Source organism: Rhinolophus hipposideros, assembly GCF_964194185.1.
Source record: "Rhinolophus hipposideros genome assembly, chromosome: 23".
Classification (NCBI taxonomy): domain Eukaryota; kingdom Metazoa; phylum Chordata; class Mammalia; order Chiroptera; family Rhinolophidae; genus Rhinolophus; species Rhinolophus hipposideros.
The window spans coordinates 13,141,197-13,167,846 of NC_138069.1; the positions used below are offsets into that span (position 1 = coordinate 13,141,197).

The window sequence follows — 26,650 nt, forward strand, 5'->3', positions numbered from 1 at the left end:
CGCTGGTTTGGGAGGAATTTGGGGTGAGTTCACAAAGGCCAACTTCTCTTTATTGTGCCCTGCAACTACTCCGGAGGCTTCAGATTGGCCGTTGTTCTCCTGATGTTAGTTTGTGGATTTATGAAGCACCATTCCTTGAACTGTCAGACCGTGGATTGTCTGTAAAATACAGTCCATGGGGTAAAGGAATTGAATTATTCATAAGATAGTTTCTACCTCAGCCTGTGGTGAAATTACTCACTCAGGGTATAATTAAGTCATAGACACACTGGCCTAAATGTGCATAAAGGTGGAAAGGAAATCATTCCTGCTCCAGTGTGGATGCTTTGTGATACTTGACAAGCATCTGGTATGTTGATCCATGAACTTAGGAGAACTCAGAGTCCCTGTAAAGGAGAGAGGTTGTTTGTTTTTGTTTGTTGTTGTTGTTGTTGTTGTTGTTTTCCCAGGAGAATTGGAGAATAACTGACTGGGGAGGAAAGGAAGAGGCAGAATTGAAAAAGCTTAAGGTTGTCAGCGGATGACAACAGTGAAGTCTGATAGGTAAGGACGAAGTAGGGAAGTTGAAGCCCGAGAGAGAGGAAAGCAGGAAAAAAGAAGGGTCAGGTGATATGGCTCTAGGCTGAGTGGGTGCAGGGCATGCGCAGGCCCGAGTCCTCCGGGAGGGGCTGGGGCAGGCCCTCCCTCCCAGATACAGAAGCCTTGACAGCGGGGCATGCGTTGGCTACACCCTGTGTCGGTTCATACTGCTCTCCAGAGACCATGTGTGCACATGGCCTGGTGAGTTCCCATCCCACCTAACAAAACACAAACACCCCGTTGTTGCAGACAAATTAAAATTTATTGAGACAGACAAAAATGCACCTACTCAGGACTACAGTTAAGCAATTACTATTAACCAAAAAGTCGTGTTCACATTCCAGATATGTCTACGTGGAAAAGCATTCAGAATTCACTAGGTTTTTCTACTTCACTATTTCATCTACAATAGGGACAACGAACTGACACTCAGGATTTGGTGGGCTCTCATTACAATGCTACACATTGAACAGGGACAAACAATCAGTGACTTTGAGAAAAAGGTATAAAAAGACCAAAACCACCCACTGTAGAAAGGGCTCTTGGATGTTACTGTACAATGTGGTCCAGGTAAAAAAACAAATGTGAATGGCATCCTGGGAAAAGCAGAGGGGCAGACCTGGACAGACACGTTGTCATTCAGTGCTGGGCCCGGGAAAGTGGGATTCAAGAAGGGGAAACTGATACAAAACCTCCAATTCAGTATTAAGGTATTTCCATGCCTAGAATATTTGTGGAAACAAAAAGACATTAATATGGCCAACAACTAACCATGGTGGGAGAAAATTCTGGGATTTAAGTTGGATGCGAAGGAAATGATATTAAATAAAAGAAGCATTTATGGAATAAGAATAAAACTATTCACTAAGGAGTTTCCAAAAGTGGGTTAGTGAGGATTCAACTCGATACCTGTTGCAAACACAGGAATGGATTATTACTGAAGCAGTTTTTTAAATACAATTTTTATGTATACCTTGTCACTAGCTAAAGGACTCCTGCCAAAAGGAGGAAAACAAAAAATTCTACTTCTAAGGCTAAAGTAACTAAAAAAATCTAATCTTTAGTACTTTTCACAAGTGAAAAGTATTGAAGACCTGTAACAAATCAAACACTGTCATGCCAAAGTGAGGCATGAAAAGTGGTGTTAATGTTGCTCCATTGGTTTGGGGTTCTGGTCGTAGGAGGGCTTTTTATTTACTATTTTAACGAATCCAATATATATTCTTGGACTATCTCTGAAAAATGAGCATCTCATTACCTTCCTGGGAATTGACTCCTGAGCACTCTTCTCCATCATTGAGTTAATGCTAAGGATTTTTAAGTGTCATCTTAATTTGACACTTGTCATAAGATAATTAGGCAAATTAAAATCAGTGGTTCACTCTGTTCCCAGAAGTTTCTCTAAGTGAAATCAATGTGTCAATTTAAATTTGTTCTTTTGTGCATTTTTCCAGGCTCGGAGGAGATAGTAGCAGTGGTTTTCTTTGAGGGTCTAAACTGAGATTTTATTTTTTAATGTCTTGATTCTTTTATATACTCCATTATAATTTAGCTGCAATTAAGCACCTGTTTTCTAAATTATGATCTCAAAAATTCTGTGCAAGTTAGGAAAACAATATGAAAGCAGAGGTGATGGAGTTGAGATCCCAATGCAGAGTTTGCCCGTGGTCTCCCTACACCTAGGGTCCTGGTGGTACTCGTGTCTGTCGGGCCTAAGGAATTTGCTACGTCAAGCATGTTCGTTTCCCATCTGAGACTAACTCTGGGGACAGTGCCTCTTTGTCCAGCCAATGCAAGAATTGGAAAATGCTAGTTTGAGGCAGGCTGGTAAAGTACAAAGAAATGGTCATTTGGGGTGGAGGGTCGGTCAGCTGCCACTGAAATCGTGGTTTGGCTGAATATATGTTTTGCCTGAGTTTATGTGGTCTTCTCGTGGACTGGCTGGAGCTCATGGAGTAGGGAAGAAAAACCCATGTGGGCCAGAGGGCCTGGCTGGGTGGCTGAGTAGGGCATCCGGGCAGGTGGAAACCGTGTGGGACAGGAGCTTAAGGGCCAGCGCTGAACTAAACGGGACCACTTGGAAGACTACTCTTTGGTACTTGTCCTTGTATCTGGGCCAGCTTGATAGGGAAAGAAATCCTAAAGACTACAGAGATGAAAACCCCACCGAATTTGGAGATGGACTCTAACAATACTTAGGGAAAAGAAACACAAATGGTGAAGCACTTTCTTCATTCGTATCGGGACACTGGTGTGGGTGAGGGCATGGGGACAGGAGGAGCTCTTACTAATCCAACCCTAGCTTCCACGTGCTGCTATGGGGCCCTTCCTAGGCCTCCCCCTGGGATTCTTTACAGATGACGAGTGGTATAAAGTCTGCGCTGTTGTTGTACCCTCATCGTGGTTGGCAGATAGCAAGTGGGCCAAAGCAAAAGCTTGAGTTCAGAATCCTGCATTTCCTTCTCCTAAGGAACAGCGTGGTACCTAGCTCTCGGCGAGCAGGGGGTATGTGTACATGCCTTAGAAAGAGCCCTTGAATAGGTAGGAGGGGAAGGGACCTGCGGAGGATAGGACTGCTTCAGCCCACGGGGGGCTTTGAGCTGAAATGAAAGAGATGGCTTGTGAAGCTGCCCACGTGGGAGTCGCATGGCTTGTGGGAGCAAAGTCATTTAGGCAGACAGAGGCTCATCCCGACCCCAGAGGCTTCCATAACTCTGCCGTTGCACAGAGAAGGAACCCCCTCCACCTGCAGGCTGCAAGTGCCACCTGTTAGTGCAAAAAAGGACTTGATACAAATTTTGTGTTCGAGAAATTGTGATCCAGGTCTGGACAAGCTGATAAACTTATCATTGTTTTTCCGATGAGTTTTTAATAGGTACCCAAACAGGTTTTCGGAGAGGTGTGTGCACCTTGCATACACACAGTCTCTTCTGTACATATATACATTTTTATGCGTGTACAGAGAGAAGCATCCAGACGCCGTTTTTTTAAGAAAGAAAATCAGTTGCCCGAAGGGATTCTGGATTGAATTAAGGCTGTTGTTTGCAGGAAGCCAGATATAGTGATGTGAATAACTAACTTTTAATAATAAACACCAGGGGTGGTGGGGAGCAAAGGGACTAGAGTACAGTGTGGTGTGTTTTCCACAACATTTACAAGACACAAGAAAAGCACTGAGACACCGTGAGGCTGGGAACCATGCTGTAATAACCACCAGAGTGGGTAGTCAAAAAAGGGTCTTTGACATTTAGAGGGCGGGGCTCCCTGCACTGTCAGAATCCCACACACATCACATGCTCGTTGCACACGTCTCATGGGAGGGAAGGAGGCTCTAATTCAGCCAGCCATCCCCCTGTCTAAAAACAAAACACAACACAACACCTTTCTTCCCACACGACCGTATGCAAAATCAGAATGCTCTGGGAACAAGGACTTGTTCCCAAACCTTAGGTCGGGTAGAGAGAGCAACAATGGAGAAGAGACCTTGGTGCCGTGGAGTCTTAGATACAAATGCAGGAACAGGAAGTGACTTGCAATTGTGTGCCACCCTTGTGTCCTCTTCCTGGTGGGGACTACCATATGTACCCGACCTCATCCTCTTTGTCATCGTCCTCATCCTCGTCGTCCTCCGTCACTGCCCGGGTGTGCACCCTCAGCTTCCCCAGTCTGTCCTTTGGTCCCAGCTCCCGTTCGTCCTCTAGGTCATCCAGCAGGACCACTGAGCCGCCACTGCCAAAATCTCCTGAGGTCTCCTGTTCCTCTTCTGAAACGTTAAGAAGGAAGAATAGATTTGAGGTTAGTTTCTGTTTATACTTCGTGAGCCCTGGCAGGGGTCCCCCTTGCATGGGACCTAAGCACAGGGCAAAGCCATGCACTTGACTTTCCAAATGTGGGAGAATCCTTGTCCAGCGGGGTTAGTCTACATGGCATGGACCCTGAGCTTTGTTCAGATAGGAACCCCAGAATTCTTGAGGTGCTTCTACCTTCATGGGAGGTTTATTATCCCAACTGAGAAGTGAAGGCAGCTCAGTGGCCCTTGGCCGGCAGCAGTTCCTGCCTGTCAGAAACTGCCGTCCAGCACGGCGGTCGTGGTGTGCTCCTGCCGCTGGACGAGCTAGCTGTTCATCACCTCAGGGGATTTCTGTCGTGAACTCACTGTGGACCACAGGCACCTTCCGAAATTCTCCTCCTCACATGCTAACACGTGAGGACTGACAGCTCCTCGAGGTCATCGTGGGGCTGCCACAGAAGGCCACACTCACCACAGCTCACAGCGCCCTGCTTCCTGGAGCCAGCGAGCTCGTTCCCGTATTTATCCACACACCAGCACTGCCCCGTACTGCCATGGCACTGCGTGGCTTTGTAATAGCCCTCCTCATTACAGCGAGGTATGAATGCTCCTAGGGGAAGCAGAAGTACAGAGACACCATCACTGCCTGCCGAGACACGGAAGGGGCCACACGTCAGAGGGTGTTGGCTGAAGGACTCACAGGACACAATGGAGTGATTGGCGATCAGTAAGATGACACGGCCCTAGGACTCGCTCGAGGTTGGACAGGAGTCCTCTATTCCTTCTTTGATGCGTTTGTTTTCTCTTTAAATCATGAAAGAGTACTACTCTTACTGATAACTTTCATTTTTTTTCTAGTTTTATTAACACACAGCACTGCATTAAATTTAAGGAGCACAGTATAACGACTCAGCTTAGATACACAGGATACCAAACAAATGTACGCACGTTTTAAGAAAGGAAACAACTATTAACATTGTAATACTCAACATAGGCCAATAACAAAAGATGAATACAAGTCATGTGGATACAGTTTGGGGGCACCCCTGTTACATAGTGAAACGATAACACACTAGGTGTGATCACACATATACATGATCACACAGTAGGTTTAGTTAACACCTATCATCTCATATAGATACAAAAAAAGGAAACGAGTTTTCCTTGTGATGAATACCCTTGGAGATAAATGCCTCACAGCGGTATTAATTACAGTCATCGTGCTATACGTTACATCCCTCGTACTTATTTCTCTTGTAACTGGAAATGTGTACTTTTTGACACCCCTCCCCTGCCTCTGGTAACCACAAAGCTGATCGCTTTTTCTATGAACTTGTTTTTTGTTTTTTTAATTTAAGATTCCACATACAAGTGAGATCGTACAGTATTTGTCTTTCTGTGACTTATTTCACTTAGCATAATGCCCTCTAGCTCCATTCCACATGGTTGCAATTAGCAGCATTTTCTGTTTTTATGGCTGAGTAATAGTCCTTTGGAGAGACACACACACGCACACGCACACCTCACAAATGCTTTATCTATCCCGCAGTCGATGGACACTTGGTTGTTTCCATATCTTGGCTATTGTAAGTAATACAGGAGTAAACATGGGGATGCAGATATCCGTTTGAGTTGGTGTTTTGATTTTCTTCAGATAAATAACCAGAAGTGGAATTGCTGGATCATGTAGTTCTCTTTTTAATTTTTTGAGGAACCTCCATACTGTTTCCCACAGAGGCCGCAATGGTTTACATTCCCACCAAACAGTGCACCAGAGTTTGCTTTTCTCTACATCACCACCAGCATGTTATCTTTTTATTTATTTATTTAAATTTATTGGGGTGACAATGGTTAGTGAAATTACATAGATTTCAGGTGTACAATTCTGTATTACACCATCTATAAATCCCATTGTGTGTTCACCACCCAGAGTCAGTTCTCCTTCCATCACCATATATTTGATCCCCCTTACCCTCATCTCCCTCCCCCCACCTCCCTTACTCTCTGATAACCACTAAACTATTCTCTGTGTCTATGAGTTTTTGTCATCTTTTTGATGAGAGCCATTCTAACAGGCATGAGGTGCTCTCACTGTGGTTTTGACTTGCACGCCCCTGATGATTAGTGGTGTTGAACACATTTTCATGTACCTGTTGGCCATTTGTATGTCTTCTGTGCAAAAAAAAATATCTTTTCAGGTCCTTTGCCCATTTTTTAAGTGAATGATAATGATAATGATTTTTGCTATTGAGTTGTATGAGTTCTTTATATATTTTGGATATTAACCCCTTATCTGACATATGGTTTGCATAGATTTTTTTCCCATTCCATAGGTTGTCTTTTCACTTTGTTGATCATTTCTTTTTCTGTGCAGAAGCTTTTTAGTCTGATATAGCCCCACGTGTTTAATCACTGGCCAAGACCCAAGTCAAGAAGCTTTATTTTTGTTTTCTTCTAGGAGTCTCATGGTTTCAGGACTCACATTTAAGTCTTTAGATCATTTTGAGTTAATTTTTGTGAGTGATACAAGATAGAGTTCTAGTTTCATTCTTTTACATGTAAATATCTAATTTCTAATTTTTCCAGCACCCTCTCTTGAACACACTGTCTTTTCTCCATGGAGTTTTCTGGGCCATTAGTCCTGTTCTGTTCCACTGGTCTATGAGTCTGCCTTTACGTCAGTACCATAGCTTTATAATATAGCTTGAAACCAGGATATGTGGTGCTTCCTGCTTTGTTCTTCTTTCTCAGGATTGTTTTGGCTGTTGGGATATTTTGTGGTTCCATAAAAATGTCAGGATTGTCTTTTTCGACTGTACAAAATGCCACTGGACTCTTGATAGGGATTGTGTTGACTCTATAGATGGCTTTGGGTAGTAGAGACTTTTTTTTTAATCTGTAAATTTTTTTCTTGTTTTAAAAAAATTTTTGGGGTGACAATTGTTAGTGAAATTACATAGATTTCAGGTGTACAATTCTGTAATACATCATCTATAGATCCCACTGTGTGTTCACCAACCACACTCAGTTCTCCTTCCATCACCATATATTTGATCCCCCTTACTCTCATAGTATGGACATTTTAACATTATTAATTATTCTGATCCAGAAGGCACAAATACATGAAGATACCTTTTCATGTATTTGTGTCTTCTTTCATTTCTTTCATTAATGTCATATGGTTTTCAGGGTAAGGCTCTTTTGCCTCCTCGGTAAATTTATTCTTAAGTATTTTGTTTTTCATGCTATTGTAAGTGGATCATTTCATTCCTTTTTCAGATAATTTGTTGTTAGTATATAGAAATGCTACTGATTTTTGCATGCTAACTTTTCACCCTGCCAATTTACTGAATTGGTTGATTAGAGCTAACAGTTTTTGGTGGAGTCTTTAGGATTTTCTATATGTAAAATCATGTCATCTGCAAATACAAACAATGTTACTTCTTTCTTTCCAATCCTGATGCCTTCTATTTATTCATTTTTTGCTTAATTGTTCTGTCGAGTATTTCCATGAGTAGGTTGAATGGGAGTGATGGGAGTGGGCACCCTTGTCCTGTTCCTAATATTAGAGAAAACGATTTCAACCTTTCCCCATTGAGCATGATGTGAGCTGTGGGCTTGTCATATGTGGCCCTTATTATCTGAGGTATGTTCTTCTATACCTAATTTGTTGTGTTTATCATGAACAAATGTTGAATTTAGTTTTCTAGTATTTTATTGGAGATTTTTGCATCTATATTCATCAGGGATATCAGCCTGTACTTACAGTGTTTTTTTTTTCTGGCTTTGGTGGCAGGCTGGTCTTGTAAAATGAATTTGGGAGTGTTCCCTCCTCTTCGATTTTTTGTGGAAGAGTTTAAGAAGGATTGGTGTTGATTTTTCCTTAAATGTTTGGTAAAATTCACCAGTGAAGCCATCTACTATCTGTTCCTGAGCTTTTCTTCTTTGGGAGATTTTTGTTTTAGTATTTTATTGGGGAACAGTGTGTTTCTCCAGGGCTCATCACCTCCAAGTTGTTGTGGAGGGCTCAGTTAAGTTCCAAGTCCAGTTGCCATTTTCAATCTTTGGTTGCAAGGGGCACAGCCCACCATCCCATGTGGGAATTGAACCGGCAAACGTTTTGTTGAGAGCTTGTGCTCTAACCAACCGAGCCATCCGGCTGCCCCTCTTTGGGAGATTTTTGATTACTGCTTCAATCTCCTTACCAGTAATTGGTCTGTTCATATTTTCTATTTCCTCTTGATTCAATAATATTTTTAACAATTGGTAAAATCATGTTATTTTTTTATCATTTACATACTTTTATGTTTATCCTTTATTTACTTTTAATGAGATGACTTACCAGTCGTTCAATTAAAAAAAATGTATGTCTTTGCTTTCCTGGAATAAATATACTACTTGGCCATGATACATTGTTATTGGAATACTACTGATCTGATTTGCTAATCTTTCTGCATCTGTGTTACTAAGTGATAGAGGCATAAGCAATTAATTCATAAAATGAGTCAAGTATTTTTCTATCTTTTTCTATATTCGATACTTTTTGTATAAAATTAGAATCACTTCCATGAAGGATTCACCCAGAAAAATATCTTGGGCCTGGTGCCTACTGAGAGTAGCATTTGATTTAAAATAATTTCATGATATATTTTTTTTAAATCTAGTTGGTTCTTCTGGTTCTTTGTGACCCAAATGTGCTAACTCAGTATCCATTTCAACTAGTTTTTCATGATTGCTATAAATTGGTTTATAGCAATGGTTCTAAAGTGTTCATACAGGACCAGCAGCTGGAAACATCTTAGAAAAGCAAATTCTTGGCCCCTCATGCAGACCTACTGAATCAGAAACTTTAAGAGTAGGACCCAACAAACTGCTTTAAAAAACTCTTCAAGTGATTGTGATGCAGGCTGAAGTTGGAGAACCCAAAGTGTACAGTATTCTCCTATATCTGAGGTTTCACCCCACTTTTAAATTCATGAAAGTATTTGGGCCAAAGGTTTATCTATGTCATTGTTTTCTGCTTCTGTCTTAATCATTTTGGTACACAGTGCTTTCATAGCGTTTTGTGGTTTTTATTTCATCTCTGACTAATTATTTATAAAAATTTGGCAATCTATTATTTGACTTCTACTTGTGTTGTAGCGAGTGAATTTGATCTGATTGTTTTTTGAAATTTGTTGAGTTTTCTTTTGTAGCATAATCCACAGCAAATATTTCATGTGTGTTTGAAAAGACTGGATGTTATATGCTTACAGGAATACACACGTATAAATGCTAATTAATTATATGTTTAGTTCTTCTGTATACACCAATTTATGATATAATATGGTACAGGGAAATTTCAGCCAGATGATATTGTCTTTGTTTTTAGAATCCATAATGAAAATAAGTCTTTGCTATCTTTTAAAGTTTCTACATAATTGTTTTCTATGTGACTCACTTTAAAAATACCAGTTGATAGTATCTAATAAGTTAGACCCAGTCACATTTATTATAATTACAGATATGCTTGCTCTTATTTCTACTGCTCTATTTTGTGCTTTCTATTCCCCTCTTTCCTGCCATTTGTTGAAATTATCATGTTTCCTATCATGTTTTCTTTATGCCATGTTTTTCTTCTAGAGGTTTAAAAACTACATATTCTATATCTCATATTCTTGTTGCTATTTAAATTTTCCACTAAGAAGCATATTTTTCCTAATAAGATCTAAAGTTAATCTATGTTTTCTGCCTGAATAAACCAGAAATTTAACACATTTTCTCATTGTCCCCAACGGTCTGCAATTTCAGCTTACTATCAAAACATTGTTATAGGACATATTTATTTAGAGATTTAGCAGTGTGTCTTTTTTTCACAATTAATCCCTTCTGGGCTCATTTATCATCTGTAGAGTAAATCCTTTAGTAAGTCTGGGGTTAGTAAGTTTACTGCATCCCTGGCTTGAGAATATCTGTCATCACATTTGAATGCTCACTGGGATCTATTTGACGTGCTAGGTTCAAAGTGATTTCCTCTTCACACTTTAAAGATATTTTCTCTTCTTAAATCAGTGTTGCTCATCTGGTTCTCATTTAACTCATTTAAAGCAGGTAATCTTTATTTATTACAGTTTTCATTTTTCTTACGGTGTCTGTTTCATGACTGTGTACTCATATTCACAGGGAATTCTGAGTGTGAGCTGAGTAAACAACAGTGTCTAACCCAGTGAAGACAGAGGTTTCTGCGTATTACTGTGGCTTTCTACTCCCTAACTTTGTGAGTATAACTGATTTTGAATTTACCTTTTATTTCATGGCATAGACCCCAGAAAGAAGGGTGGCATGGGAGACATTTTTTTTTTAATTGGAGAAGGGGAACAGGACTTTATTGGGGAACAGTGTGTATTTCCAGGATTTTTCATTGGGGAACAGTAGTGTGTTTTACCCAGGACTCATCTGCTCCTTCACAGTCAAGTTGTTGTCCTTTCAGTCTTAGTTGTGGAGGGCGCAGCTCAGCTCCAGGTCCAGTCGCTGTTGTTAGTTGCAGGGGGCCCAGCCCACCATCCCTTACAGCAGTCGAACTGGCAACCTTGTGGTTGAGAGGATGCGCTCCAACCAACTGAGCCATCTGGGAGCTCAGCAGCAGCTCAGCTCAAGGTGCCGTGTTCAATCTTAGTTGCAGGGGGCGCAGCCCACCATCCTCCCTTGTGGGAGTTGAACCAGCCACACTGTGGTTGAGAGGACGCGCTCCAACCAATTGAGCCATCCGGGCATCCAGAAGCTCAGCAGCAGCTCATCGACTCCATTCTAGTTGTGGAGGGCGCAGCTCACTGGCCCATGTGGGAATCGAACCGACAGCCCTGTAGCCCAGAGCTCAAGCTCTAACCAACTGAGCCACCCATTTGCTCCTAGACAGAGATTTTGAATTTGAATTTAACCTGATTCCAGGTGATTCTAAAAACTATAAACACTGAGCAATCCTGGCTATTCCAAGATGACCAGGCTCTGAGATCAGGATAGGAAGGTACCCCCAGAAAACCATTCCTAAGTGGTAGGCAAGTCTGCTGGTGCCACAATTGCAGCGGTGGTGCCCATACTCTATAACTTAGGGGCTCAGCACCCCTCATCTTCAGAGAAGGAAAAGGAGATGCTTTCAATAACCAGAAGGCAGAGAGATCTATTAGGTTGGTGCAAAAGTAATTACAGTTTTTGAAATTGTTTTTAATCTTTTAAACTGCAATTAAGTTTGCACCAACTTAATAGAAACAGATTCGCACACAAGATCTGCAAAGGAGAACAAGTAGAGATGTGAGGAAATGTGGATCCTCATCCTTGAGCTGCAGTTGGAAAACAGTAGCACTTAATAAACAAAAACATATTAGGCTGAACCCCAAGTTGGTAAGCAGCAGGTGCTGCTCTAGAGTTATAATGCCAGGGGATTACCACTTTTTCTAAGTAGGCAGCATCATAAACTGTCTGTAATTTGTTGTGTTGTTTAGTTTTTAATGGCAATGCCCCTGAATACACATGTATTAGATTTCACCATCTGAAAAATAATTTATAAGCCGATCAATCGTATTTTTGTGAGTCAGCCAAGAGTAAGCTCCATCTATGGGGAGATGTGCTAAGGTAAGAGTCCTGCTAGGACAGAGGTAGGCCTTTCATTCGTGTGATCTGAAAAAACAAACATTTTCTCTCAGACCACATACCTTATAAATGTCTCATTCATTGTCAGTTAATGAAGCAGCAAGAAGATACCCATAACCAATGGAAACAATTTTTAAAAAAATAGCATTATACTAGTTCTACTGTAACTACCTGTGGACCTTAGACACATCACTCAAACCCAACATAACCTGCCCCACAGAGGGCTCAGATCTGTAGGCACAAGTCCTCGCCCTGGAAAGGTCGATGGAAGAGAGATCTAGCCAATTGGCTTCAGATCAGAAAAAGGCCTCGTATCTTTTTACAGAGGAGCAGAACCTAGGCTGGTCAAATTCACAGCTTTGGAGTCCTTTCTGAGTTTAACAGAGTGTTGTCAGATGTTGAAAGTCTGAGGCAAGCCACTGAAATGAGTCATTTTCCAAAGTAGAAGGAGTATGCACTCTGAGGTGACCCCAAAATTAAGAGGAGATATCGTCAGAGTTCACAGACTCACCTCCATCTGACAAGGGAACTTGCCCATTTCAGTCAAGTAAATAGAATCACGTCCTTGAATCCTATCTCTGATAGATTTAGAAGGGAGTACAGCTCATCTGTCTCCCTGAATGGACAACCTGATCTGGGGAATACAAGACGTTTTATAATTTATAAGTGTCATAGTTTTAGAGTTGGAGGGACACTTGAGAGTTCCAGTCAATGGCTGTACTTGAAAGAAGAAAAAGCAAAGATTCGTTGGAGCCAAAGACCAGGGAGGAGATGCCAGCCCTCTGGGACTTGTCCACCAGTCCTGGGCTGACCTCTCCTCTTGCTAGTTCTCAATCAACTAAATCATCCTCAGAGTGTGTCCCGCTGACGGTGGCATATTACCAGCTGCCTGTCGGGAGTAAAGTGAGGCATGTCTCTCATGAAACACTGGTCCCTAACTGAGTAACCATTGCTGCATTCAGTGTTACAAGAGACATGGTTTAATTAGGTGTTTAAATGAGTGGCAAGAAATTGTACTTACCCAACAGGCTTTTCCCTTTGCTCAGCTTCTGAATCCTGTTCATTTCATTCTGGCAAGGGAGACCTAAAAAAATAATTTATGAAAGTCAGTTTCCAGATGGTATGAGATATAATCTCTAATGATTGGCTTCACTCTTAATGTGAAATGTAGACAATGACACACCTGGGAGTAGAATTACTCCATATGCTGTTACTACGTGGCAAAACAAATTCAAGCCATTAGTGTTACTAATTAAAATAACAACTTGTACTATGAGGTACTTAAAATAGTATTTGGGGGCTATTTGCATTGTACAGGAGTTTTTCTTCCCACCATCAACACAAGCAAATAGCAGGTGTCTAATAGGTGGTTTGCTTTTTCCTTTATAGAAGGAAGTAAATAATTAGCTAAGATTTCCATGAGCTGAGAACCAGGACCCAAGCTTACAGCAGTAAGCTTACCTACTAATAAGTAAGGGTTCTGAATCCATAGACCAACTAACCAGCGGGAAGGTGACAAATACTTAATCTATGCCACCATGTCTTTCTGTAGGAGAGAAACAGGATTAGAATTGCTACTTGAAACCTTCTGGCTCATTATCAGGGAAAGCAAAACACAGACTTCAAGGAACCAGCTATGAAGATATACAAGGGATCTAGAGAGTGTGTATAGAATTGTGAGGCCTTACCTCTAGGCTCTGCCACCTCATAGCTGAATGCCCTGGGCAAGCTTCTTTATCTCTCTCATGTTCTGAGTCCCCCATTATGTTATGAATGAGCACAAAACTGTCAGTTCTCAATGCAGGACTGACATGGTGGGAGCCACGTGGTTAAGTGGGGCATATAAAAGTGTGTGGTTCTCTTTTACCTCCCAAGAGAAGAACTTACTTCCATTACAGGCAAAAAGAAAGGTGACCTCGCTCGTTCTTGAATCTTACCATGACTTGCTTTTGCAGCTCCTGTGGCTCTGGGAGGCTGTGCTATTTGCTCAGGGTCCTCCACAGACACAGATGTTCTAATCCTCAGGGCACTTACTTTCTGCAGACCCCACACATGCATCTCCAGAGGCAGCATAAGTACCTATACACCCATTTACATCTCCTACCCTGTGGATCTCCCAGTGCCACCTGGTCTTGCTGCCTGTTCCTTGAGAGAAACTGGTTGTAAAATGCCTTTTGTTGATTTCTTGGTTTAAGCTACCAACTGAAAACAACAAAGAGAAGGGAAAACAAGTTCCATCTTTGATGATTAAGGGTAGTATTTACGATGACAAATAATGAACATTTATTGAATTCTAAGAATGTACCAGTGTGCTAGAACTTTACATCTTAGTTTAATCTTTACAACAACCATATTCAGTAGGTACCCGTATTATTCCTGTTTTGCAAATGGAAATGCTTATCTTTGTAACTGTACAGAAATACAGAGAAGAAACTAGGCATTCAGAAGGCTGTTCCAGAAGACAAGGAAAAATCAGTCATTCACATATAAAACACTGTCTCAGTTTTCTTTGAAACAAGTTTCTAAATTATCAGTCCCCTCCTTCAAACTGTCCTACACTAATTTTTAAAACTCTGCTTATTGAAAGATAAGGAAAAATAAATCAGACTGAGACCTACTAAAAATTGCTGCAAGAAAACCAGAGGAACGAACAAGACAAAACTCCAGATGAAGAATTCATAACAGAAAAATGTTTTCTGCTGAGCAGATGAAAATAATTACCAAAGATTTCTCTAAGTAGTCAAGGACTCTAATGAAAAACAACTGTGTAAGACTAGAGTTGAAGGCACAGACACAAAGGCTCAAGGATAAAAATGACATAGAAAGAAAATTAAGCAATTAAAGACATGAAGGCTCACGTCTGAAGCTACAAAACCCGATCATCCTGAGAAGAGACTAATCAAATGGAATAAAGTTTTACTGCTAGAGCTCAAAAGACGGTATCTCAAGAAAAAGTGATACAAACTGAGAAACACTAAGAAAATGTCCTAGGAAATCTGTACCTTTAAAAGGTAAAGAATCCTTTTGGCTTCCAGCCAAATGGTTACACCACCAATAAAAAGGAAAGAAAAATTAATACGGGTTAACATCACTCTATATTTACACCCAATGCTAGGAGAATAATATTTTTGAAAGATATCCAGAACAGAAACTGACTCCAGAAAGCTTATACTTAGCATCTTTTGGGTATAAAGAAAATATATTTTCAAATATTCAAGGACTGATTCAAAGAATAGAATTCTGATGATGTTTTTGGAAAAACAAAAAACAAAAACCTAAACTCAAACTTAGCTACAAAACTAAAGAGAATAATATCAAAAGCAGCCAACAAATCATCCTACCACATGAAAAGTTTAAACGTGCACATCGTAGAGGCACACAGAGTCTTAACTGTAGCATTATCTACAAATTAACATAATAAAAATACCAGATATCAATACCTGTGGTCTATAGTTAAAAAATTACTTTGGAAAAATAATTTAGCCTCAAGTACATACCTTAATAAACAGGAAATCATAATGAAATGTGGAAGTAAAATAAAAATCCCAGAATTGGGTTAGGGACGGAGGTGGTAGGAACCTAACAAAAAAATAAAGAAACTAACTTAAGAAAATGGGAGACATACACAAAGTGAGAAACAAACAGAAAGAGAACCACAACAAATGACCTTGTTCAACTCCTCCTGCATGCCATGTCCTGCCATAGGTGGGGTCTTGGCTTTCTTCAGCGGTTGCTGAAGGGGCAGCCTACCCAGAAACCCCCCCAGGTGGCCAGCTCTGCCTTTTGGTTAAGGCTGTAGCCTCACTGTCAGGGCATTACCTGTGCATGGGAAGCAGTCACACTGAGGCTTCACTCAGGCTGAACTTGAACCCTGACTAAAGTCACGAGCGTTACATGAACTCCAGCCCGAAGCTATCAGTAAGCTTACTGCTGATCCACTACAAGCATGTCTACTGAAGTAAAAAAAAAAAAAAAAATAGCTGTTATTGAGCATCAATTTGGAGGGACGAGCTGATGTGATTAGAAAAGAGAAGGAAATGAGGTACAGAAACTGCAAAGGAAGAAAAAAAATCATCACTATTTGCAGATGACAGACATGATTGCACAGCTGAAAAATCCAAGGAAACCAACCCGAATAACTAAACAAAATGGGGATTTAGTAAGATGGCTGGGAACAAAATTAATATTGAAACAACCACCAGTGAGGAAAGATAATGGGAAATCATCGATTTCATGTACAATGGCAACAACGGTAAACATAAAGGAAGTATATTATCTGTGAGAACAAAACATGTAACTCCACTGGTTAATAGATACCATTCTGGAATGAAAAGATTCAATATTACATAACTATGAATTCTCGCTAGATTAATCTAATTTTGCCTGATTCTAAAAATAATACCAACAAGAATTTTTTTTATTAAATAAACTCTAAAGCTCAAAAAGTTAAAATATATAAGACTATTCAGGAAAATTCTGAAAAATTAATGGTAAGGGAGGGTTGCACCACTAGATATTAAAACATGTTGTAAAACAACTGTAACTTAAACAGTTTAGAACCGATTTCTGAGTAGTTTGGTTAATAGGACAGAATACCCAGGAATAGACAGATATGCATATATCTGATATATATCTTATATATGATAGAGAAGCATTTCAATTGGAAGCAGAAAGATGGATTAATTATGACTAGTTGACAAGTGACAGAAGAACTTGACAACCATCTCTGGGGAGGGGTTAGGGGCTGGGACCCTACTTGACCATCTAAAGAATCTAAAGTCATCCAAGATTGCAATAAACACACACACACACACACACACACACACACACACACACACACAATAACCCCAAAAGTACTGAAGAGAAAACACAAAAAAAAATTGCTTTACTATCTTAAAGTGGGAGATACTTTGCAAAACATACTGTAAGCTTTATGGTGTCTAAGACACCATAAAATAAAAGATGGAGAAACTTGACTATCTTAAAATTTTCTTTCTATCAAAAATAGAGTTGAAATTGGTGGGGGAGATTACAATATGTATGACTAGAGCAGTTCTAAGGTCCTTAGAGAAAATGCCTATTAAAAACAAACAAAAGAACACAACAACCTGATAGAGAAAAAGGTGTACGAAAACTAGACATTTCAAGGAAAAGGGGACTTAAGAGTGTCTCAAACAAAGATGTTCAACCTAAGTCAGAATAAGAGAAATGAAATGAAGCCTATAAGGAAATATAATTTCCCTCGATTTGAAAACGATCACAAAGTTTGACAAGACCATGGAAAAATAGGTATTCTTGTTTACTTGTTACAATGTTACAACCTCTTGGAGGACAAATTGGAAACAATGCTAAAATTTAAAAATGCATATGCCCTTCTGACCAGTGATTCTGCTTTTGGGACTGTATGTTCTAATCCTATAAACATGCACGTCCTCACTTTTCAAGGATGTCCCTTCCGTGATGCCTACATCTTCTGCTGTGTGTGTGTGTGTGTGTGTGTGTGCACTGTCTGAACACGCACACCTGTGTACCCAATTTAGATGCTCTAATGTTAGTAGCTATGTTCCTTTCCTGCGCGTGGGTTCTGACAGCCTACTGTATGTTATCCTGGAGCCCTGACCCACACTGCACCAGATCTTTCTGGGACTTGGGACTGGTCTGTGCTGGTCCTGTGAGCTGTGGTACACCACAGGTAGGACCCTCCCCACTCCCCCCAGGGAGCTGAGGCAAAGGGAAGTACAGCCGGACCCAGGCCCCTCAGGGAGATTCAGAGCTCCTGCCTCTGGATTCTGGAGAGTCTTCTAGTCCCTTGTCTGCACACCTGCAGGCTGCCTCTCCTGATGCTGTGTTACCTAAGCCCTATATTCTTTCTATATATTCCTCAAATCTTTCTGTCTTCTTTCTTTTAGCCAGAGTTTAATTATAACCAAAATATCCTTATCTAAGACACTCAGGATAAACCCATGCTACCCTAGAAAGGCTTGGTCTAAAGGGGATCGTGGAGAATCCATGTGACAATGGGAATTATGTAGCAAAGGTTTCTATACCCATTTTACAGATGAAAGGGCTGAGGCATAATATGGTTTAGAGATTTTCCCAAAAGGAAGACTGAAATAACAGACTCCTTGATTATGCTGTTGGGTTTTCTAATATACCATGCTCAAAGTGGAAATATGATCGGAGAATATTTCTGCCATTTTTTTTTGGGTCTGCCATTAAATGGGATGAATGCTTTTTTCTCTAGCTGTGTCCTTCTGCCCACTGATCTCTACCTGCCTCCCCAGGATGTGGCATGTGGTCCTTCCCTGCCCTGCACAGCTGCCCTGGACCCCACCTCGCCACTCTCTTACCTCCAGGCTTCTGGAAACAGTAGCACCACTCGTTGTTTGAGAGCTTGCCATCCTTGAAGGAGTCGCAAGAGTTGAAGAGAGGCTTGATACAGGGTTCGTACTTATCCAGGTAGATGGCATTGATCTCTGAGTGGTCAAGCAGGAGGTCATAGTTCATGTCCAACTTGTTGAACATCCAGCCTAGGGAGTCCTTGCAGATGGGCAGGATGCTGGTGTCAAACCCTGCCGAGACAAAGGCACTTGTCAGCTGCCGCCAAGCTGGGTCTCTCCTGCCCGAGGAAGGCCCAGGGCCCACTCCCAGGACCTCCCCCTCCAGGGGTATGGTCTCAGCGGTACTCTACTAGAATATGTCATTGTTGCTTTCTACATGAGACAATTTAAAATGCAAGAAGTCAGCGTTTGAGGAAAATATGTTCTAATGGGAATAAATCCCAATGCTAATTTATCTGTGATGTAAATACGGGTTTTCATGTACTTGATCCTTAAAACAGGGTATGCCTGAAAGGAAGAGTGCAAACATGGTGAGTTGTGGGACTAACTGATAAGACTGCAAACTATCTTTTATATTTAAGGGGGAAAAAGATTATTGGAAAAACCAAAACAAAGAGACAACTGTAAAAAGGATGGCAGTAAAATGAAACTATGTGGCACAATCCAGAAGCACTGATTATATCCTAGTGGACTGTTAAACCCAAAAAGTCTGAACATTAATGGGAAAACAAGCCAGGTTCCTGCCTCGGGTCCCCAAGCTTCTTTTCTGCAGTCCCCTCAAGAGGTACATGAAACGGAATCCAAACTGACTCAGCCAATAATTTCTTTCTTATTTCCCTGGAGGAGTAGGAGTAGTTTTCTTAAAGAATTATTGGTTTCCACAATGGAAACTGTATGTACTCGAATAATAACACTGTGCTTAACACTTGGGATATGGAGTCTACTGTATCCAAAGCCCGAGAAGGCATGCGCCAAATCTCAACACTCGGCTTGCTCTCAGAATCCAAAGCACCATTCAATTTCAGGTTCCTCCACAAGCTTGATTTCTAGGGCTGGCTTTATGTTCCTGGGAAAAATGATGACGAAAGTGAACTTTTGTCTTAAGGCGCTCTTCTGAGCACTTTATGTTTGATTATTTCACTGAGCCCTCCTAACAGTCCTGTGAAATGATGCTGGGAGCTCTCAAGGCTTAAGTGACTTGCTCAGGGTCTGACAGTTGTGGAGCTGGGATGCCGACCCAGGCGGCCAACCCTAAGGGCACGACCTCCATCCCCCCCCAGGGCTGTCTCTGCCTCGCCCCGTGCATGACCCTCCTGCCCTGAGGACGTCCCCTTGGCTAGGGTGCCATGTTTGAGGGGGGGGGCAGTGCACGGGGGAGGGGACACAGTGACTGCAAGTACGGGTCCTGATAGAGCCGACTGCCCCCTCCTGGGGTACCTCCCTGCATCATGGTCATTGGGGTCCTCTGCTGTGTCACCAACCCCTGCTTAGCTAGGGGAACATAAGCCACAGCAAAGTGTGCCCACCCTTTTTAAAGCTGTGTCTCCACCAAAGGGTCTGCACTGTCCGGAAGCATGTAAAGCTGGGACAGGACCTCCCCGTGAGCTTCTGTAAAACCCACGCTTCGGGTTATTGTAAACGCCTGCTATTAGACTCTAGGCAAAGACTGTCTTCTTCCCTTCAGTCACCTCAGCCAACACAGGCACATAGGAAGTTCTCAATAAAAGTATTTGTCGAGAGAAATTTTCTAGCTATTGCAAAGTTCACTCCTGCAGACTTTAAAATCTTTCCATTGTTACATAGGTTCATTTTGATATCTTAGAGCATATATTAGAACATCCTCCTTTTCAAGAAGAGAGACTCTAGGGACATCGTGTAGCCTCTTCTTTGATTGAAGGTCACGACTGAACACTCTCTCTGACGATAGTGTCCTCAGGGTCTAAGGACGGTCACTTACTCTGGCACTAAACGGCTCCACACTTTTTTATACAGAATGGTTTATGTAACGTGCATCAGTTTTATAGGGTATTCACATTTTAATACATGGGAAAGAGGGGTTTACTGCTGACTGACCACCATAAAGAACTGGGCACTAATCTAACGGTCGGGTGTACTTCACATCCATTTGGAAGGTTCTAGAAAAGAGGTACCTGCATCTGATATCTAAGGGGTGGCGGGGGGCACAGAGCAGCCCTTCTGATTGGCCCCACGCATGTGGGACTTGGAGGGAACTCCTGGACTGACAAACATGCCTCTCCCTCCTCTGGCCTTGTGGGCTGACCCAGCGTCACTCCTCTATGTTACTTTCACTACAGTTGCTTCAGGACAGCAAACCTAAAAGCCTCTTCGGGGACTCAGTTCGCTTCTGGCCAAGGGCTGGTCTTTCACAGGCTGCCCAGCTGTCTGCAGCAGGGCCTCCCGGGACTGGAGGCTGTGGGAGCAGCTCTCCGCACATCAGTCTGCTCTTTGCTGAAAGGTTGCTGAAAGGGGCCAGCTGCTCCTGGGGCATCCCGGGAACAGTTTCTCCAGACCACCTGTGAATTAACTGTCTGCAAACTCCCAAGGAAGCCCTGGCAGCAACACAAAGAAACCATCTTACTTTCCCTTCCCCTCAGACACAACCACCAAGAACCACCCTATGGACATTTAGATTCTAGGACACAAACACGTTTTCCCTTAAGGTAAAAACTCCAAACTAGTGAAAGAACGTCCCCTAGATCATTATTCTCCACTAGTATCTATGGCTACAAGCAGCAAACAATAACCCAAAACTAAGGCTGAAGCCCTGGTTAAACTGTGGATTCCAACAGCTACAACACTCTAGGTGGCTAAAGCATTAGATCGTGCTGTTGAGTTGTGCATTCTGTGCCCACTGGCCACCGTGGGGAGACGCCTGCCCCCAACTAACAGCCTTTGAATCAGAGGCATCGAGAGCGCCCACCAGAGTGCCAATCTGAGGACCACTGTGTTTTCTCTCCAGCGTCTGAAGAGGCTCTGGGTGTGGTCTCTGCCAGCTCAGTGATGGGGAGGGCACATGTCTGGGCGTTTTGGGCCTTTCTATGGAGAACAAAACTCGGTCTGACTCCTTTTCACAAAGTTAGATCAGCGAAGACGTTTGCTACAATGTTGTTTAAAATAGCTGAACGTTAAGAACAAGTCCAGCGCTCCAAACTAAACGTCAATTTACACAAATTATGTTCTAGCCATACTTTGGGTGCTGTATAGCTATTACAAAGCAGAATGCTACTCGACAACATAGAAAGGTAGTCATAACCTATTGTGAAATGATAAAAGGAGGTCATGAAACAGTCTGCAATGTGTGTGTGTGTGTACACACGCACACGTTTTTTTCCCCTATATGACAAGGAAATAGAAGTAGATACCACAATATGCTTAACAGATGGTAAAATGGTGGGCTTACAGATTTTTTGGTATTTTTATATATATTTTCCAAAATGTCTATACTAAACACATGATAACTTTGTGACCAGACTTAAAACTACAGCTGACCCTTGAACACCAGGTGTTTAGGACGCTGACCACCCCCAGAGTTGAAAATCCACATATAACTTAAGTCTGCCCTCTGCATACGCGGATTTCCAACCATGAATCCAAAACATGCATAAGTCTTTGTACTGTCTTGATTCTAAGGCATTTTCCCCTCCTGTATAATTTAGTATTTCTGACATTGGGACATATTGTAAGTCAGTGTGTGTTTCATGTGGTGTTTCTTTGCTCGCCCCAAAATGCTATTGCTCAGTCCACAATGTCTAATAACTTAGGAAATGTGGAATTTTAAATGAAATAAATTAGCAAGAGTAAAGTGGTCTTACGGCCTTGGGCTGTGTCGGAGCTGGTGGGCTTGATGACCCTGTTTGCATCCTCGTGAAGGGCTCCAAACCAGTCTTTCAGTCGGGAAGCCAGGTTCCTCAACTCCTTGTCAGTGCAGGCTGGAGAAAAGCAACGGGGAGGATTAGTCAGCCCGTGGCTTTGCTGCTCTTCTTAGCTGTGTCCTCACCACGCCGTGCCATCAGCCAGGCCAAGCCAGACCAACCACCCTGCCCCGCCATGCTAGAACTCCTTACCCCACTTTGAAACCCCCCAAACGTGCTGCTGTCACAGGTCAGGCGTACGACAGAGAGCCTGGACCCCCAGGACAGGGCAGGCAGCATTGTTCAGAACTGAACTCGGGCTGCCTCCGAGCTGTTAACCAAGGTGTCATCCTCACAGTTGTGCAGAAGCTTTAAACATCATCATGGATGCCGCTTGCTGACGCAATAAAACTGGCGCTTGCAATTTGCAAGAGAAGATGGTATTTTCACTAACCTCATGCCAAGAGATTAACACTCAGGAATGGCTAATTCTCTTAGGGAGAGGCAGCCTGGGACACCACAATGTCCCAGGAATAGCCGACTCAATTTTGTTTTAGCCCAAGGTTTGGGTTTGTGGCTGTGGGGCATTTTGCTGGCCCTCTGACCATCTGTAGCTGTCCACCTCATCTTTTAGGTAGTACAGAGTAATCGGGACCAAGAAATACTCCTGAGAACAAGAAAAAATCCCGATGGCTAGATGGGTGGAGGTGTGGGCTATTAGAAGCCTCGTAGAGTGTGGAGGTAGGACCTGGAAAAACAAATCCCAAAGGAGGGCCAGTGGTGCAGAGAAGGGAGCCAGCTGACTTTCTGTAGCTCCCTGATTTTACCCAAATTCTGAGTACTGAGAATCTTGACAAACGGTCCAGGCAGTGGGCCGCTACCAAGAGACATTTAAAAAAAAAAAAAAAAAAGACAATGTATTTAGTAACCTTTAGCATCTGGAGGGAGAGAAATTAGAGATCTGAGAGGTCAAAATCCCAATAAGCGAACCCTACAACTGTCACTTTTCCCAAATTCTAAAGCTAGGGGACACAGGCTGGGAAGAAGCCAAGCAGAAACAATGTTACAGTGCAGAGCCAAGTTCTGACTGTCTCCTGGCACTGAGCAGACATAGGTTAAGGCTGGAACCCACCAGCGCAGAGGCCCCAGCGAGCCCCCCAGGCTCTCCGTTGGAAGGCATGCGGCAGTGACGAATGAATAGACTGTCTCGCCAAAATTCCAATCCATCCTTCAGTGAGTGCAGGATCTCACTGAATTGAAGTGATAAGCCCTATCTGCCTTGCAGAGAGCAGGGTGAATTGTCTCCAGAAGAAACGGCATCATAGAGAGGTCCTCTGCTCCTCCTTACCATCCGTGTCTGCTTTCTGACAAGCCCATCTTTCCTTAGCCTGGGGCTTGGTGGAGCACAGAGCCAAACTTCCCAGACCTCAGGCAGTAAAAGTCTCTCCCCCACTCCACTGGAGGGGAGGTAAGCGGACCCAGGAGGGGTCTATGCAAGCTCAGCGTTCACTATGCCTGTTGCCTGCATTCCAGCCACAATCCAGATCTAACCTCAGCAAAGCAAGTAGTGACGGTGTGGTTGTTGTTTAGACCCGAGCCGTGAACGACCTCAAGACACTGCTTTGCTTTCAACAACCAGGACAGGGCGGTATCTTACAGCACCAGCCAGGACAGGACACTGAGAACGGACATGCCAGGTGGCAGAGAGGGACAGCTCTGGGCGCTCAGCCTGGACTGGAAGCCCCGCTGCACCACTTCCTGCAGACTGGTTCCCACAAGGCAGCCTCTCGGTGCCTGGGTTTCCTCGTCTGTAAAGTCAGGATATCCTTATGTGACCGTGAGATATTAGACAGGGTGTCTAGATTGCTAAGCAGAGCACAGGGTGAACAGTAATTACTCGGCATGTGCCAGCCGTGGTTTTTAATAGCATTGTTATTATTTTTTTTAGTTTTAAATCGAACATTTGTAAGAAAGCTTAGAGCAAACATCACAGCATTCAAAAACCCAGCAAGACTAATGCGCCTAAACGAAGCTGGTTTGGCCACATAGGAAATAGGTGAAAATGTATACATGTGCTAACCAGTATAGTTCCTGGTACCCATATGTGGCTGTTTACATTTCAGTTAATTAAAATCAAAGTTAGAATTTAGTTCCTCAGTTGCACGCACCCCATTCCAAGTGCCCCCCACACACACCGTCCCCCCGTGGCCATGACTCCCTCCGGGGTAGCACAGGTATTTCCATCATACAGAAGGCTGCGCCAGGTAGCACTGGGTGAAGTCAGCCATCTCTTTGAGATTTCCAGCTTTTGCAGGTTCATCGTGATATCCTGACATCAGGGTTGTGCCTCCACTCCTTCCCTCCAGTCTTTAAAGATGGGCTGGGGAAGGTTCCGAGCCCGCTAGCCAGGAGCCACGTACACACACAGGAGGGAATTAGTTGTTGCCGACAGCTGCGACTCATGGCTTGGCCAGGACGGTCCTTGGGAGCAGACCTGTGCTGACAAGCTTACTGGCCCCAACTCACAACCTCGGGGCCTGCGGGGTGGGGAGTGGGACAGTGCTCACTCTTAGGTCTTTTCAGAGGCTGCACAGATCGAAACAGGACAGGATGTGGTCTGTTTTCCTGAGGGAATATGATGTGGACTCGATAGCCAATCTCACATTTGAAAATGAAAAATTAATAGTGTTTCTTTCTTCTCAATTGCCATCTATTCTAAATGCTCTCTAAGCAGAGAAAATTGCCAAGTCACCTTGCAAAGGGAATGAATCCCCATCTCACACTGTAGGATAAATTAGGCAGTCATGTTTAACTAAAGCCCGACAGATGTGCAGGTAATCTATATCTTTAGAAGACTGCTGAATTTCCCACAGGCCTCCCAAAGTACACAGGCTTTGGATGGTTGATGAAATCAGGCACTAGAATCCCGAAAGAGCAACTCTGTCATTCAGGGAGACGTCCACAGCAGGAGGCCACTGGAGTGAGTAGAGAAAGATGAGAAAGCCCAAGTGGGGATGGGAGGCACTCAATTACTGGGCCCTGTTCCCCCATGGTGTCCTCATCCGAATGGTCCTTATGGGGAAAAAGTCTGCCTGGAGCAAGATACATCCCAGAGAAAAATGAAAGCCAGCTCCCTGCAGAGAGCTGTTGGTTCAGACTTGGTATTCTAGCCACAACAGACCGACTGGCAATGGGAGAAAAAATGCTTGCCTTTTAAGGTGCCTTTCGTAGCCCCCGAAAAGAATTAATGCTTTCAGAAAGGGGGCCCAGAGGGTACATCCCGTACCCTCAGTTCCTTCCTGGGGAAAAGTGATTTCTGTGGGGGAGAAAACCATAAAACTGTATCCACCTGCCGTGTTCCCACTGTGCCCTGAGCTGGGCCAATCCTTGTGATTTCAAGAGAGGGGTGTCTGATGGCCTCTCCATTCCTCCTGGTGAGAGAAGCAGGGGACTCAGGCCACCAGTATCAGCCTCTTCGGAGGAAAAGGGTCTGTCTGGGAAGAGGGTTTGGCTCACTCGTGACGGTAGGGACTGGATCCCCTTTGCTACTGCGTTGCCTTCCCAAGGTAAGTGCCAGCCAGTCCTCTGCTCTCCCACTTGCCATTCTGTTTCCTCCCGCCCTCCGTCCGCCATGGCTTCAGCTGTCCTCCCCCCAGTGGTGGCTGCCAGCATGTCGTTCCTCAGTCTTCCCACATTGCCTCTTGTTCCTACAGGGTACTCCCCATCTCTCTTACGTGACCTCAGTCTGCCCCAGCATGGCTGGGGTGTTGGCAGTGTCTCTGAGATCCACTGACCCCCAACCTCTGCGTCCTCCAGTCGTCAGAGAATGGCCCTGCCAGGCACTCTATCCTCAGGGCAGACACCTGGGAAGAGCCCTGACTTCCTACGAAAGCTTCCCTGCTTCTCTGCTTCTCGCTCTCTGTGCTGCCTTCATTCCCACCTGTCGCGCAGGGGACCCTGCTCGCTGCGCCATTTGTCATGCGGGGCGTTCTTATGTCCCACATAAGAACGCAGGACACGGTAAGGCCAAAACAGAACACCCACGGAGCCATAGATAGGGGAGTCAAACCAATATATTCTCGCTGGCGGCTGGGCTGGAGACACAGGAAGCGGGATCTACATAATCTGCAACCCACCGTCCTAACAGCAGTCCAAGCTTGCCAGCCACCATCTTCTTGCTAGCCCCCATTCCTTTTGCTAGCTTAGCCACGGCAGTTATATTAGTGGCCAATGGCTTACAGGTTACAGCTGACGGCCAACTAGCCACAGCTGATGGCCATCTGATTACAGTTGATGGCCATTTACTACCAGAGCCAGCACCTTTCTATGTGAGGCCGAGAGCCTGGAAACTGCTTTTTGGGGCTTTGTCCCCACACCACCACTACCTCCCACCAGCGCCACGGCAACAGTCCTGCCTGGTCACCTGTCTCGTTCCCTACATT

The 26,650-nt window shown here is 43.4% G+C and overlaps 1 protein-coding gene across 1 annotated transcript in view; it reads right to left on the bottom strand.

Moving 5' to 3' along the window:
* Nucleotides 1–819: 819 nt before the first annotated feature.
* Nucleotides 820–26,650, bottom strand: part of SPOCK1 (SPARC (osteonectin), cwcv and kazal like domains proteoglycan 1) — a 472,354-nt gene continuing 446,523 nt past the window's right edge. Inside the window, exons 7-11 of the mRNA XM_081035612.1 lie at nt 22,170–22,286; nt 18,346–18,567; nt 13,017–13,079; nt 4,842–4,979; nt 820–4,342 (exon numbers count right to left, since the gene is read on the bottom strand). Of these exons, the coding sequence (XP_080891738.1) occupies nt 4,152–4,342; nt 4,842–4,979; nt 13,017–13,079; nt 18,346–18,567; nt 22,170–22,286 (731 nt within the window). The 3' untranslated portion in view covers nt 820–4,151. The remainder of the gene's footprint in view (nt 4,343–4,841; nt 4,980–13,016; nt 13,080–18,345; nt 18,568–22,169; nt 22,287–26,650) is intronic.